Raw genomic sequence first — 14,992 nt, 5'->3', positions numbered from 1 at the left:
TCACTTTACCGCTTCGTTAACCATCATATCTGAAAACAACAAACAACAAATAATGAATTAAGATTCTGTACCATCCTTTGAGTTTGAATTTTCAGTGCTCTTCACCTAAAGAGTGAAAGAGCTGCTGAGACAGTAATATTTGTACTGCAGTACATAGAATCGGTGGGATTGTCATGCATACTTTATTTAGGTAAGTAGCAAGAAGTTTCAGCTCATCGCAAACACAACTACTCTGATGAGTTGGCCTCTGGGAGCCTGTCCCATTCTACGGTTCCTGGAAATGAGCCTTTTGTATTTCGGGTTCCCCTGTCCTAACCGTGATGGGTTTTAGAACAGTTTTTTGGTTAGATGCCTGAAATAAAGTCAGTGACTAACAGAAGCTTGGAGTATTTTTTACAGTTTGTTTTAGAGTAAAAGTTGTTCGTTAACAAGCGGTTTCATGATCCTTCAGACATTCACGTCATCACACTGAACATGCCTAAGTTATAAACTCCGATGTTAGGATTTTACTTTTCTCCAAGAATCGCAAACTTGCGAGCCTCATTTGGTAAAAGATTTTAATTATTTACACCTATTAAAAAGTAAAAATATACTAAAAGAAAAAACCCAAAACACATAAAAGTACAAGAATTGGTCAAGATTGTCTTGCTGAATGAAACATGTACAGTCATAACCTTTTATTTCCCAGTTTTGTTTTGCAATTATCCACGAAGTGGAAAAGTCCCACTGTTTTTTTTGTTTGTTTGTTTTCAAAGGGAACCAGGTGTGGTCCTCAGTCCCAGGGTTAGCCTACAAAAATACATCAAATAAAATATGTCATCTCACTAGTACTGTATTTTTCTGGGCTTTTGGTGTATCCAGGGGATATCTGGACTAAGATTTTCCTTTCCACCAGCTAATATTTGTTTGACTAATGCAGAAAAACAAGATAAATCATCAGCAGACCATAGCTGATGGTTATCTGATGCATTTTCTCAAATGGCATCCATCTTTTGTGCTCCGTGGAAAGGACTGTTTATCTGCATGTAACCGAAGCTTGCTCAAACATTACCAGCTTATGCATACTGATAACAAAAGGCTTGTCCCTTTTGTACAGATTCTACATGAGCCTGTGCAGATGGCTATTTGTATACACTGCTCTAAAAAATGAAAAGGAACACTTTTTAATCTGAGCAAAGCATCAAGTCAGTTAAAGTTCTGGGATTTTGTCCTGGTCAGTTAATCAGCAGAGGGTGTTGTTAATCGGTTTCAGCTGCTTTGGTGTTAATGAAATAAACAACAGGTGTTGCAAGAGGAGGAACAATGAGACAACCCATAAAACAGGAATGTTTTACAGGTTGAGGACACTCGCATTTTTTCCCTCCTCAGCTAGGGTCAGTGTCACCGCTGGTAGCAGTTGGCCATACCTGGACCCAGCAGGTCAATACGTGCCTTTGCGATTGACCGGCAGAGTCTCAAGAGCATGGAGGAGATTCCAGGAGACTCTTATTTAGCAAGCTTACCCTGAGCACGTGTGAGAGAGGCTGGAGAAGCCGCGGAGAAGGTTATGCTGCTTTTAACGTCGTTCAGTTACCCGTTAACCGGTTTGGTGGTGGGTCAGTGATGGTCTGAGAGACGCACGAACCTCTGCAGGTTAGGCAACGGCACAATGACTGCAGTTAGATATCAGGATGAATTCCTTGAATCGTATTGTCACACCCTAGACTTGTGCAGTGGGTACTGGCTTCCTCCTGCTGCCCGATCACACGTGGAGAGGCTATGTAGGTGAATGCATTTATACCCCTGACTCGCTGCCTGACTAAATCCAATCGAGCACCTCTCAGGTGTTCAGTGATGCCCTAGTCCAGATATGGGAAAAGATCCCTCAGGATACCAAGCATGTGTGGGTCATACAAACTACTTCCTGCAATAAAATTTTGGTAACACAGACTAGTCTGCTGGATTATTTTTTTACTTTGATTTTTGGGGTGTCCCTGAATTCAGCCCTCTGTAGGTTGATCAGTTTGATTTTCCATCTAACAACAATTTGATTGGTTGACTTTTACATGCCTGCTCTTCACGAGCATTCATCACCATCTTAAATTGTTTAGGTTTGCAGTGTTGTACCTTGTAATGTCTGATGAACCTCATTTGGCAAGTCATCCAGCTCCTTCACACTTTCCAAAAGATTCCTAGCCGTGGCTTCTCCCGAATTCCTGTTCTTCCACATCAACAGCATCTTCAACTTCTGCATGGTCACATCTGTCTCTGCTGTCTGGATATTATCCAGCTCCTTGGAGGTAACATCTAGAAAGATAGCCACCTGTTTCCACTCCTTCCCGAGCCGCTTGGCCACCTGTAGCAGCTGCTTCTCTGACATGTCCTGGCCCTGAGTGGCCGCTGTTTTCACTCCATCTGGAGAAAGATGCACATAAACACATGGGTATTTGTTTTTAGTAAGATTTTAGGCATATCTGGAATAGTTCAGGTGTGAACTGTTGACTTGGCCATAAAGTTGTTCATGAAGTTTTGCTGAAATCACAGTCAGACACTTAAAGATACCTGGCTCGTCTTGCATTCGAGTTCTTTTAAAGGCTAGTTCGTCTTCTGAGGGGCTGCTGCTTCTCTGTCTGCCTATTTCAGAGACAGATATAACATCAGTTAATGTTTTCAAGCTAAAAACGTGCTAAAGTCTAATCGGATTACAAAAAAGTGAAAGAGCCAGCATACTGTTTGTCCTTTTCCGCGGCTTCTTCTCAGTGTTATCCACACAGTCACCTAAGGGAAGAGCAAAAGATGGACGTGGACCAGTGAATCCTTTTTGGTTTATTCGGTTTTCGGTCAACATAAACACAAACTTCCAAAAGACAAAAGTGTCTCCAAAGTAAGACTCATGCACCGGTACCTTCTCTGATGGTAGCAGACCATACAGTCTCCTCAGTGTTAATCTCTATGAGAGACAATTTAAATGGAGGGTGCTGCTCAAAGAAAGCCTCAAAGTAGCCCTTCATCTTAGTGACTGCAAGGGTGAATTTCAGTTCCTGTACAGAGACACACAGACACAACTTAGCTGTGTAGTCAGTGAAATACAAAAGCAAAATCTTATAAATGAGATCAAATCAAAAAGCACCTTTGGACGAGTCTGAACTACTTCTAGCTCTCCTGCTATTTTTAGATCTTTCTGTGGAAGTCCAGTTCTAACCAATGTGTCTTGTGCAGACATCAAACTTCACTGTCAACCTGGCGAGACTTTCCCGTCGTGGATTAGCAAAGATAATGAAAGCTGGCTTTCCAGCTATGGCCAACAGACCAAGTAGCATTTTCTAGTTAAAGAATCCACAGGAAAGGAACATGTTTGTCTTTCTTTTAGCCACCCAGATATTCATCAGGTTGTTTGTTGTAAATTTGTCATTGCAGACTCTAATGCTACTCTAATCTCCTCAAGTATCTGAGGGAGAACATTTGATGAAGTCTTCTTCTCCAAAAAATAATATTTCGTATTAGAGTCACCATTTTTGCACCAAGGAGAAGAAGATCCAGCTTGCCTTGCTGGCTGAATGTGGACAGAATGGGACTAACACTGAGCAATCAAAAATAGCAGCAGTGCTGGAAGCCGCCCTGAGGTGCACAAGGAGATCACATTGAAAGCCCAAATTTAAGACGTGTAAGGTTTTTGCTTTTTGATCCACGTAAATTGCAGATTTGTTGAGAGACACACACCTGAGGTTTGATGTCTCCCTCCGGCTCGCTCAGGAGACGATACGTTCCCTCGTCCAGCTTGCACGTGGGAGGCTTTACTATTTCAATGTAGCGAGTCTTGTAGCCCCGCACCTGATTCTTTATATCCTAGTTTAAAAAAAACATAGCTGGAGTTCAGTTTGTAGGCAACGATGACGGAGAAGTTACTAAACTGAGGGCGTCTCATAAGGACTCAGAGTTCACGGTGAATGACGGTAGGACAGAGCGACGGGAAAACAGCAGCAATGGAAAAAAAGACATCATACGGGAAAAAAAATAATCAATGCATTTTTAGAAATAGCCCTTTTTTTAGGTTATAATAAATGAATGACTATTCACCAGCAACATCCTCAAAAACAAACACACATGCTCACAAAACCACAAACACTTCCTGAGTGAGTTCAGTAGTTCAAGTTTTTTAAAAAAAAAATGAAAAACACCAACAGCTTTACAGCTTTAATGTCATGTAGCTGTCATATTTACACGGTACACTTACAGTAACACAAACACTATTTTGGCCACTGACATTTTTCTTTTATTTTGATATGACTCTTTGTTTTAAGAAGATGAATACTCGAATCATTTCCCTGCACAAACCCTGCGCTTCACTGTAAATAACTAAATGACAGTTGGTTTACTAAGGCCGGTAGCACAAATTGTAGCTGAAATACAAAATCCTGGAAATCTGCACCATTGAAGCTGTTGGCAGTTCGACTAATTAACAAAAAGTGGAAGCTACATTTCGAACAAATTTCTACAAAATTTCAATGGTGAGGTATTTTTCTGGAGTTTCGTCCAGAAAGAATTGGCCGTGACTGAAAAACACAAGGAGACTTTTGATGGTCTCATGAATGGAATATTTCTGTGTGCTGCTCCTGCAACGAAGGTATTTTTGCTGCAGTTTTATTTTTGAACTCTACTCAATGTAAAGAAAAATTCCTCATTTGAAACACAGAATTTACTTTTCACTTTAAGAGAAACATCATGAGAAGTCGGTCAAAGCGTTGGCCGGTCGTGTTCTTCTAAAAGTGGGCAGTTAACGGTTTTATATCTATACACATACATACATATGCATTTTCTATAAATGTGAAACTGATTACTGTCCTCAGTCGTCTGGGTTTAGCATGTGCATTTGTTAAACATGTGTGTTTGTGGTCAGGCATGATCAGAAAATAACCTTGTGTAACCATGTGCATGCTGCGTTAGTGCAAGGTAACTGCAGTATTTCGTTATGGAACAGAAACAGATACTGGGAGGGGAAAGAAGTGCTGAATCCCAGTTACACTTTTAAGAATGAAAATAAACAAGGCACTTTTTTTAAATCGTGTCACTAACAATTGCCAATGCCCGTTTCAAAGAAGTGTGCTCTAACTGGATGTTGTGGAAATGAAGACAGAGATAGAGAAAGAAAACAGGATCCTGAAACCCGAGGAGGGTTTGGTTAAATTTGACCAAATTTCCAAAACCATATGTCAGGTTTGGAAATACACCGCAAGTCTACTGACAACCAAAACAGAGCTGGTTGGAGATCTTTCTAAAAAAACACCACTTACCTTGATGTCAGACGCACTGTTTGTGCCCAGATAAACGTGGAAGCTGTAGCTGTTGTTGTCAGTGGTGAGCTGCTTGTAGACCAGAACCACCCCATGATGCTCTACAGCCTGGCTCGTCTGAATGATGGGACCAACGGGCGATAGGGACGTCACATTCCACTTAACGTGGCTCCCTGAGTGATCCACTGTAGGCTCGATGACTGGACGGTTGCCCTTTATGTGCAGGACACTGAATGTCATGTCATTGTCAGTATCTGTGATATAAGACAGAAAAACAACATTTCACATTTAAACTGAGTAGTTATTGTTGTACCGAGTCAGAACTCTTGCTTCATTCACACAGCGTAAATGTGCTGGGTGAATGCCCTACGAGCTTACGAGCAAGGCAGATGGAGTGTGGGAACTGGATGGACTTGAGGACAGACGCGTCCTTATTGACTGTGTCCACATTGAAGATGGGTCCAGCAAACTTCCAGGAGTCATGTAGAAAGGCGCCAAACTTGGACCAGGATAAGACAGAGTACCGCACAAGAACGCGCTCGGACGCTTCAAAAACCAGACCAGTGACCGAACACTCATATGTGCCCTCTTCTTCTAGCTGCACCCTGAAAGACACAAACACAGAGTCAGTGATGCTGAGCTATCAGAGCTGAACAAAATAAACGTGAGCATGATGCATGGAGACAATGTTCCACTTACTGCAACCGCCCCTTGGACAGTCTCTTCGGGGTAACGAGCTCACTGCCATGGCTCTGTGAAAAGCAAACAACAGCAAAGCACACAGTAAGGACAGAAACAGGTAAAAGAGTGTGCTACAAAGCAAGATTAATGGCTTAGCAAGCCGTCTCAAGCTTAAAATCAGAGTTTTCTGTGTCATAAAAGTGTTTTTTTTTCCCAGCTAAAACACCGTATTATATTATGCCAAATATAACCTGGTCAGCAGCAGGTTATGTTCAGAGTTTGGGTTTAAAATCAGCTGAAAGTGCCAAGTTTAGACTGATTCTTCTCTTCTCACAGAATGATTTAAAAACTACTGAATAAAGTACAAACCGTGTGTCTCATTGCCACAGGAATGTGCATGTGTTAGTTTGGTGATGAAGAAAATGTTTTAACGTAGCTACTAAAACAGAGAAAACACATTCGATCGATAAAACTAATTTCACTTTGATCTGCTGACAAACTAAAGCCATCTCCACGTCTCCTTTATTAGGCTTTGGAACAATAAGCTTTAAGTTTCAGAGGTCTAATGTGTAGCCGTCACCTTAGAAAGAAACAGCACAGGGAGCGTTTTCAGGGATGTGTGATAAATCCCAAGATTAAGGATTCTCTGCAGCTTTAATCTTTGTCTTATTTTCAACAGTGTTTACAGTGTTTTACATCATCTGATAATATTTCTGATTGGAGTGGGCTGCACTCCTGGGGTAATTTTGTGTGTAAAAGAGTGATATGACCCGTGAAACAATCCTTTTTTCAGGCCTGAAGCTTAATCTGATAACTGCCGCCTTGACACCCGCTATCTCTAACAGGGGTTTCAGGTTTTGTCGAGCCAGCTAACGCACAGAAAGCCTGGCTGTGTTGAACTTTGTTCAGGGTGTAACCCTGTGATGAAGACAGAATTAAGGGTCAGACGAAGTTAAACGGTAGCTGTAAAATCGCATTTTGTCAGATAGCACCTGGTTTCTGAGCTCACCTGTTGGACGGCTTTGCATTTTTCACAGCATGACTTGAAGGGCCTCTCATCTGTCAGCACACATGGCAACAAACGAGAGGTTATTCATGAGCCGGGCAACACTATCATGAGTGCAGCGTAGCGCATTACTTGGCATGGGCTTACCTTTCCCATTTAACACCCCTGCTTCAGGTCCAGCACCTGCCTCTGTGAGGTAAATGGATTCTGATCAGCAACTATCACATGAGAATCTTACAGGCTGAAATCCAATTTTAAGCCTCTGAGATATCCCACAAACAAATTTTGCAGCCAGTCCCAGGTTGTGTGTGTGTGTGTGTGTGCGCGAGTGTGTGGATGTTTGCGAGAGGGTGGAGTGTGTTCAGTTACATTTTAGTTTTGATTCCTTAATTAAAAAGCCAGCTGAATCTGATATTTGTGACATAATTATGTAGTACTACTGCCAGTAAAACACAGTTGTGACCATAGACTACTGAGTCATCGCTAAGGTTTAGGCAGCTCCTACAAGCAGGCACGAACATCTACATGTACACAAACAAGCAAAATAAGAGTTTATTTCCTGGTGTGTCTTACTGTTTATAGAGTCTCCTGCATGGGCTTCTTCATTCTCTGGATAGGAAACAAAGCAAATTGAAGGATTTATAGAAAACTCTTGAAACCAAAATGCAACACATCAAACAGGCACTTCTGTTGACTTTAAACTCATTCATTTAATCAGCGGCAACACGAGGAGCCATGAAGTAGTGACTCTGGTGAGTCAAACAGATCTTACCTTCCTCTTCTCCATCCCTCTCAGTGCCTCCTGTTGAAAGATTAAATGACAAGGAAAAGAAGAAGCAGGAATATTAATGGAAATAGTTCAACTTTTTGCAGCATGCATTCATTTCCTGGGACATCTTTGAGAAAAATCGGCACTTTATAAACAACGCCTAATATAAAAGATACCACTAGCAGCTCGTTAACTTAGCACAAAGGGCAGAAGCAGGGAAAGGTCAAAACCAACTCTGCCCACAGCACCTGTGAAACTCACTAATTATAACAATTTATCTTGGGTTTTTCCCCCCACCTGATGACAAAACTTCAGTACGTCACTGCCCCAGAGTGTCATCTTAGCAACAGTTTTATTCAGATTAAACAACGTGTCGCTTAACGAGTTTTAGAGGAGCTGGAAGAATAAAGAAAAGGTGTTTAAATCTATCCAAAGCAAAGGTGACACTTGCTGTCTGGATATTCATATTACCAAGGAAAACAAGAGTGTGATTTTTCTCATTGTCCTTTCCAAAAAGAAAAATTATTCCATCAAGTTATGAAAATGTGGCTCTCACCATAAGCCTCATCCTCCTCTGAATTGTTGTCTTCGTCCTCTGAGCTCTCGTCGGTGGATGTTCCTGTGTTTTCTGTTCAACAAATCGATGTGCAGAGTATGTGTTAAAAGAATTTATCTTTAATAAAAAATAAAAGAGATTCATGCCACAGCTGGCTAAACATACAGTGCTGTGAAAAAAGGCTTGAGCACCACTTATTTCTTTTTATATTGCTTCCAGGGAGCCATGCGGTCTAGTCTTTTTAAAGTGGACTATGGCGACGGTTCTCCTGGCTTCCTGAAAGTCTATCAAAGATCTAAAAGACCTAATTTTCACTCTAGTTTTGTAACTTTATTTTCAGAAGAATGTTTTTGTTTGCTACAACCAATTTTTAAATTGTATATTTAGGACCTTTGTCACTAGCAGGCAGCCACAATGTTGTACCATCCCTTTAGGTGAATCTACAAAACAAATGTTTACACAGTTCAGCAGACATACAACAGTATTTTGCACCAGCAAGGTGATTCTCAAAGAGCTATTAGCCAAAGATTTGACATATTTCATCATGACGTACTTAAAAACAAATATGAGGAAACTGGCCAAAAGAAGTGGCAGAGCTAGAAAACCATCTATAGCGGATTAACTGTATCTGAAATTCACGTCCTTAAGAAATAAGAAAAAATACTTAAGAAAGGGGAAACAGGAAGAAAAACTTGGGGTGTGCTAAATTACACAAGAACTGCAAGGGCAATAGAGGCAACAAAATTTGAAAGATTTGGTTCAAATCATCATGTGAACAGAAGAGATGCTGTCATAGGGGATTTTTGCCAAAATTGATGGAATTACAAAAGCAGAAAAGTATCATCAGACTTTGATCCACCATGCTATGCCATCTGGAAAGAGTCTGGGGGCACAGCTTGACAATGAAACATATACATGCCAATGTAGTAAAAGCAAACCTGGATAGAAAAACACAGAGTGAAACCAGCATCAGTCATGGACTGGCCCCCCCAGAGCCAAAGAAGAGCTTTGGATGTTCTTCGAGAAGCGTGAAGAAATATTTCTGAACACTACTTGAAGGAATTACAAGAAAGCTGGGTCAGAGAGTTCAGGCTGTGTTGAAGAATAAAGCTGGTCATCCCAAATACTGACTTTCAACTCTATTTTTGCCTCAAATGTAGTATTTCCATGTGTGCTTGAACGTTGCAATAAATTGCTGAACCCATTTCCAATTTTGTAAACAAAATATAAAGAAATGAGGGGTGGCTCAAGACTTTTGCACAGTGCGATATTTGTGCTTACCTGAACCGCTGCTGTCATTTTCTGCCAGATTATCTGTAAACAGATTAGTGAAAACGTTGAGACGGCTGCTGGTTATTTAGAAAAATCTGATGCAATAATTTCAAAATGTGAGAAAATCCAAAAACATTTATTTCCCCCAATTTTATTACTCACTACTACACATATGTCATTGTGATTGTCATTATGGCATCATCACTACTACGGAAACTAGAATACTTTAAATGGTTTGATAATCAACCCCCTCTTTAGTCATACTGCCCAGGACCCTGACAGCTGTCAGAGAGAAAAAAGCTGCTGTTGTTTTACCAGAAAAGCAACCATAATCCTGCAGTAAAAATAGAAACAACCAATAGTATGTAAATCGAGGGAAAGCTAAATTATTCAGACAGTTTCTTCTTCTACTTCCCCCACAAAGAAAAACACCTATTTAAGAGAAAGTAAGCCTCAAGCGCTCAACACTCACATGGTTTAAAAGTCAGAAAAAAGAAAAAAAAAAAAAACTAGAGTGAAGCATGTGATGCATCACAAAAATAAGTACAGGATTAGAACAGGTGCAGCCCCAGTGAGAAACCTCCAGTTTTAGTTTACTTCTAGGTTCGTGCAGTGTGTGGTTCTAATTCATATTAGTCACCAAAAAGCCCTGAGCAGGGCTGAAGTACACCAGCAGTTTTTTATAGATGCGTCATTCACGGCAGCTGAACCACAGCACCCCGTGAACAAGCCTGTGATAAGTGCAATGCATTAACATTCTGGCACATTTACGTAGATGGGGTCCAGAGGAACTGCTGCTGCTTCTCTCTTCCCAGCAGCACTGACTGTCCGTGGACCGGGCCATGTGGCCGAGCGCCAGGCTGGCTAATGGATGGAGCCCCTCCTTATCTGGCCCAGAGAGTTTTATCTTAGACTAACAAGCAGATGCTGTCTTTGCAGCTCCGCTCACAGCGCCTCCCTCATCAATCTCTCTGTCTCACTTTGCTCAATCTGTCTGCCTCACCTCTCCCTGCACTTTCTTCTCCATGCCTCTCTCCCTTGTCCTCATATGCCTCCTATGGCCCATCTCATTCACTGCAGCTGTTGCTGCTGCTGCTGTCTCACAGCTGAGCCAGCGGGCATCCCTCTTATTTGTCGTTTGGGCATGGCTGCTTCCCTTCATCAGGCTGACAAATAAGGTGGAGAGCAAGTGCCCGCACAGATGCACACATGCAGATGCAATCACAAATATGCAGAGAGTGCTAGAGGCTGTGTGCAACCTCAAGGATTTGGTTAGTATTGAAAGGTGTTAGCTGCCATCTGCTGGCTGAAAACCATAATACAGGAAAAAAAACAGAAAGAGGTTAATGGGTTCTTTTTGTGACTTATTAACTGACTCATTACTCCACCAGTAGATTTAAAGCTATCAAAATAAGTCAGCTTTGTCAGATCCATACTGGAATTCATGTTTTGGAAATATTATTTGAAAGACTGTAGATGTTTAGTGAATCTAAATATACATTTCTCCTACTTTAAATAAGACTAAACTACCAAACACTGGAAATGTGATATCCAATCCAGCTTCGAGTCAGGATCAGACTGATATCGATTTACAGTGTACCTGATATCAGAATGGTAACATACACTCGCTGGCCAATTTTTAAGTACACCTGTTGAATCGCTTGTAACCACAATCAGCCAATCGCCTGACAACAAGTCAAAACATCTAGGCACGTAGACACGTTCAGGATAACCTGCTGAAATTCAAACTGGGCATCAGAACGAGGAAAAAAGGTGATGTACGCGGTTTTAAACATGGAATAGTTTTTCAGAAACTGCTGATCTTCTGGGGGTTTCCTCACATAACCATCTCTGGGGTTTACAGAGAATGATCCAAAAAAGGGGAAAATATCCAGCGAGCATCAGTCCTCTGGCTGAAAATGCCCTGTTGATGTCAGAGGTTAGAGGAGAATGGCCTCACTGCTTTTTGCACCTCGTTACACTCGAGCTATCTGAATGCAAAATGGGCTGCAGCATCATCTCCCCGTTAGCTTAGAACACAGGATTGGACAAACATTGCCTGGTCTGATAAGTCTTACATTCTGCTGTTACATTCAGATGGCAGGGTCAGGTAGGGCGAAAACAAGATGAAAGCATGGATCCATCCTGCCTGGCATCAACACTTCTGGCAGGTGTAACATTTTCCTGGTTGGTGACCATCCCTTTATGACCACAGTGAACCTTTTTTCTCCATATTAAAAAGCTCAAATTATCTCACACTGGTTAATTAAACATGACTGTGAGTTCGCTGTACTGAAATGGCCTCCACAGTCACCAGATCTCAAGGTAATAGCGAAACTTTTGCATACGGTGTTACAAGAGATTCAAATCATGAAGCAGCAGCTTTCAAGCCTTTCATGCAAATGATATGGAAACAAGGACAGCAAACAGGAAAGGTGAGCCAGCTGGGAAAATATAACGAAAGGACGAGTAAAACAAAATACAAGAAGTGATAAATAGATGAGGATGCACACTTTTCAAATAGCAAGAGAACAACTGAGAGCTCAAAGAAAATGAAAACATGAAGAGCTGCTGAAAGAGAGGGCAGGAAAGCAATGAACCGGCTGGTGTTTACCTTTGTTCTCAGGTGCGGGGATATCGCCGTCTCTGTAAGGCAGAAGAGATAACATTCAGACAAATATAAATCAAACAGAATTCTCCAGCCGTGTAAGATTCAAAGTGCTTTTTTATTTATTTTTGTTTTTAAAAATTGTGCAGCTGCAGGATCACGCAGTAGCCAGTACTTCTCCTTTTCTGTACGGCTGAGTAAATCAGTCAAAGAGGAAGTGTGTGGCTAAACGGCCTGCATCACACTTTCTCACGAAACTCCCTTCTCTCAAACGCTTTCAAAGCAGTGTTGATAGCAAAGGAAAGAGCTGAGGAAACATACAGGCTGGGTCTGTTTCCCATTCAACAACTCAGGTTAGACTCTTTTCATTTATGGCTTTATCATAAGACAGCATCAAGCAGAGCGTAAATATGGCTGTCTATTTTCAGGGCCATTGTGTAATATTATAATCATACAATGTTAGCTCGCTAATTATTGACTTTAAGCACTTTGTTACTTTGTCCTACACATTTTTATGCACATGACAAGTTTTATCAAATATAAACAAAAGACTGATAAACAGATCGCACCACACTAAACATCACTGCAAGCATCTGCAGTATGGTACTGCTCCTATATTCTTCTTAATGCTGCAATAATATATTCAGTGACAGCACTCAGACTTAGATATTAGATACCAGTCTTCCTGACTGTAAACACCAGCCGGTTCATTGTAAACAAAGCCAGACACGAACGCTGTCCAAGTGTTCGTATATGCTGTGTGAAGACTGGAGCAACCTGTTGATGCAGTCAGAGCAAGACGAAACACGCCTGTTCAAGGGTAAAAAAAAAAAAAAGCCAACCCCACAAGAAGAACGAGTTCACCACCAGCATGTGTTAAAAGAAAAAATAGGTCAGCCTTTGTTTTTTCCTGTCTCACTCTCGCTCTGCTGCAATTATATCCAAATGAAGCAAATGAATCAGGAAGCCTGGATTATTACCAAAGATCAAGAAGTGATACTTTATTTCTTTTGCTTGGCGGCTGTTTCGCCTAATAAGGAGCTGAGGCTTTCCTTTGTTTTTAAACATCTGTCCAGGAAGCTGAACTTTTTTCCTCTCTCTCTTTCTCTCTGCAAGGTCATCTCATCAGCGCCTCTGCCATACAGTCTCACAACAACACCACTGGGGTCATTGCCATGGTAATAGTAGTCATCTCTTCCTGTATGAGTCCTCATGCCTCCTATGATCTTACATGTTTAGAAATTAAAAACATACTCGATAACTCAAACTTCTGTGTGGTTTGTCTGTTTGTTTCTGCTTAAAGATAAAGCCCGGATCATGTCACAGTCGCAACAGCTTCCCACAAACAGCACAGAGAGGAGTGCGTTTGTGTATAGATAAACAACTGTCACATAGCACCAGCAGTGGAACAAAAGAGCCGCCCTTTGTCCCGGTCATTTATTGTCCAGACTTTACTGCTTTTATTGCATTTACAGCAAGTTAGAAATCTCTAATCAAATCATAAAGTGAAAGTTGGCCTTTTCCTGCTATAGCCTCACAAACAAAGCTGGAGTTGGAATAATTTCTATCACATTTAACAGATTCATAGATCTTTAAGGTCTTTTGGCATCTGATCATGTGTTTGGGGACTTTTCCTGCCAGGTGGGGCGTGATGCCGTGCGAGTAACTCAGTAGCTCCGATGACAATGAGTCATCAGTATCACTTCACCTGTCTGTGGCTCACGGATGAACTGATGGTGAATATAACAGAATCACTAAAGACAACTGTATGAATTAGAAGAGTACAGTCGGTTAAAACCCGCCGAATAATATCTCAAAGCATCACCAAGCCGCGTGGGCACTGTCGTGTTTCGCTCTGCGCTGCACTTTAATGTGAGGCTGTGCATTAACGTGAACGAAAACCGATGTTTATTGTGTGTTTTTAATTGAACTAAACTGTTGCATAAGCTTTGCTTTACAGCTTCAGCTTTGGCACGCGCTACCAACTCGCTCGGTGATACGTTGTTGTCACACACAATGTTTAACAACAGAGCGGCGCGAGCGCACAGACACCAACAAAGAGATTTTAAACAGAGCGTGTTTGCAACGAGGAAGCGAAAACTAGGCAGACATATATTGTTGTTGTTATTGTTTCATGAAATGCACGAGCAGATGAGCCCCGAAAAGACTACAGCGACAATGACTCCCACTTCCTGTGCGTGGGGGACGAGAGGCGAGATTTTTAGCTCTGCATCCACGCCGATTCGCCCAAAACTGTTCACAATTGAAAAACACAAACCGCCGCGGATCGCGCACAGCAACGCTTTCCACTGATCTAGTAACAACTTACCCATCCTCGAGGTGGCAAGCCGCACCGCAGCTGGCCATCTCCGCCACCATCCTCCGTCTGTGGCCCCGTTATGCTTTCTCTTCTTCACTAGCGTGCAGAGGCTGCGCGTAAAAACACCTGGGAGGCAACATGAGCCTCTCACCGGCGGCGATCGCGTTCTGGGTTAAAGGGCTAAGCATTTATTGGGGGAGACCTCTTTGGCTGCATTACTTATTTCACATCATGCGTCCCCCAGAGTGTAGCATTTCCTCTTTATCGAGAAAAAAATAACTCGGTTTGACTCCCCCGGAAAAAGCGCTCACTTTCCTAAAATCCACAAAAAGGAAACATCAGAGTCCCCTTTTGTGCAGCCTAAATGTGGGATGTGTTGCTTTCTTTCACAAAAAAAACGTGCTTGTTTGTAAAAAGAAAGAAAAAATACAGACCACAGATCTTCACATCATAGGACCACCCGAATGTCTTTAGAGCAGCGCCACTCTCAGGATCAGTGCTGCTGCGCAG

The 14,992-nt window shown here is 41.8% G+C and overlaps 1 protein-coding gene across 1 annotated transcript; it reads right to left on the bottom strand.

Moving 5' to 3' along the window:
* LOC146618953 (uncharacterized) lies at positions 1-14,541 on the bottom strand. Its single transcript, XM_085371280.1, has 17 exons — positions 14,492-14,541; positions 12,169-12,200; positions 9,564-9,596; positions 8,283-8,354; positions 7,730-7,759; positions 7,531-7,566; positions 7,105-7,146; positions 6,961-7,010; positions 5,970-6,022; positions 5,649-5,875; positions 5,271-5,524; positions 3,700-3,825; positions 2,885-3,020; positions 2,710-2,757; positions 2,542-2,613; positions 2,107-2,394; positions 1-29 (listed from the first exon to the last, which is right to left on the bottom strand). The coding sequence occupies exons 1-17, from the start codon at positions 14,539-14,541 to the stop codon at positions 1-3; spliced, it is 1,578 nt and encodes a 525-aa protein (XP_085227406.1).
* Positions 14,542-14,992: the final 451 nt, after the last annotated feature.

Source organism: Diplotaxodon limnothrissa, linkage group LG14 (assembly GCF_057381915.1).
Source record: "Diplotaxodon limnothrissa isolate DT_005_m linkage group LG14, D_limnothrissa_male_GT1.1, whole genome shotgun sequence".
Classification (NCBI taxonomy): Eukaryota; Metazoa; Chordata; class Actinopteri; order Cichliformes; family Cichlidae; genus Diplotaxodon; species Diplotaxodon limnothrissa.
The sequence above is the reverse complement of the archived record's forward strand: the minus strand, read 5'-3'. Positions and strand labels throughout refer to the sequence as shown.